General features: G+C 39.4%; 1 protein-coding gene across 1 annotated transcript in view; it reads right to left on the reverse strand.

The window, feature by feature from the left end:
* The window catches only part of LOC119589414 (coiled-coil domain-containing protein 8-like), a 14,544-nt gene that overhangs the window by 5,892 nt on the left and 7,938 nt on the right, over nucleotides 1–714 (reverse strand). The window contains exon 2 of the mRNA XM_037938024.1: nucleotides 74–201. Coding sequence (XP_037793952.1) covers nucleotides 74–201 — 128 coding nt within the window. The remainder of the gene's footprint in view (nucleotides 1–73; nucleotides 202–714) is intronic.

The following is a 714-nucleotide window of genomic DNA, read 5'->3' on the forward strand; positions in this document are numbered from 1 at the left end:
TTCACTTTATGTGTGGTGCGCTTCAGTATTTAATTAGCTTTTCACTAGATCTATGAGACTGACGCTCGCTCACGCTCCCCGGAGACTCCCGCGACGCCTGGCCTCGTAGAGATCTATTTTCTGGAGTCTTTGTGTCATCTCAAAGCCTCCCGATTTGGAAAGCAATTTTGGCTGCATTAATGGCGTGAGGATGGTCGGAAACTTGGAAGAATATTCGATAAATTGGAAGATTGAGAGAGCGGGGCGGGTTGCTTAAGACATTTTCGAGGAGGCTAAATTCTTGAAAAAAAGAAAGGTTACATTGTAAGTTATTTGACGTTTGTGTTGTGTTTAATTTATTCATTTCAACAGGCTGATAATAACATGTGATATTTGAATGCAATCACCAAATGACTCTATTTCAAGAACTGCAAGCCAATAGAGTTCAGATTTTTTTTTTTTTTTTGGGGGGGGGGCGTTTCGATAACAATACGGTTGCTATGACAACTAAAATCCGTTCTAATCTTATAGTTGCAGTTTAAGGAAGTTTTGCAGTTTTTAGTCAAGCAACGATTTACTGATTTCCTTAAGCTTATTATACTTTTTTGTGTGGTCAAGGCTTTCAGTCATAGGTTTCCAAACAGATCACCTCGAAATCGGTTTCATGACGACTGAGGGAGTAATTACCCTCTCTTTGTTGTGTAATAACGCATTCCCTTCATCTTTTGTTTGTTG

This window comes from Penaeus monodon, chromosome 25, assembly GCF_015228065.2.
Source record: "Penaeus monodon isolate SGIC_2016 chromosome 25, NSTDA_Pmon_1, whole genome shotgun sequence".
NCBI classification, from domain to species: Eukaryota; Metazoa; Arthropoda; class Malacostraca; order Decapoda; family Penaeidae; genus Penaeus; species Penaeus monodon.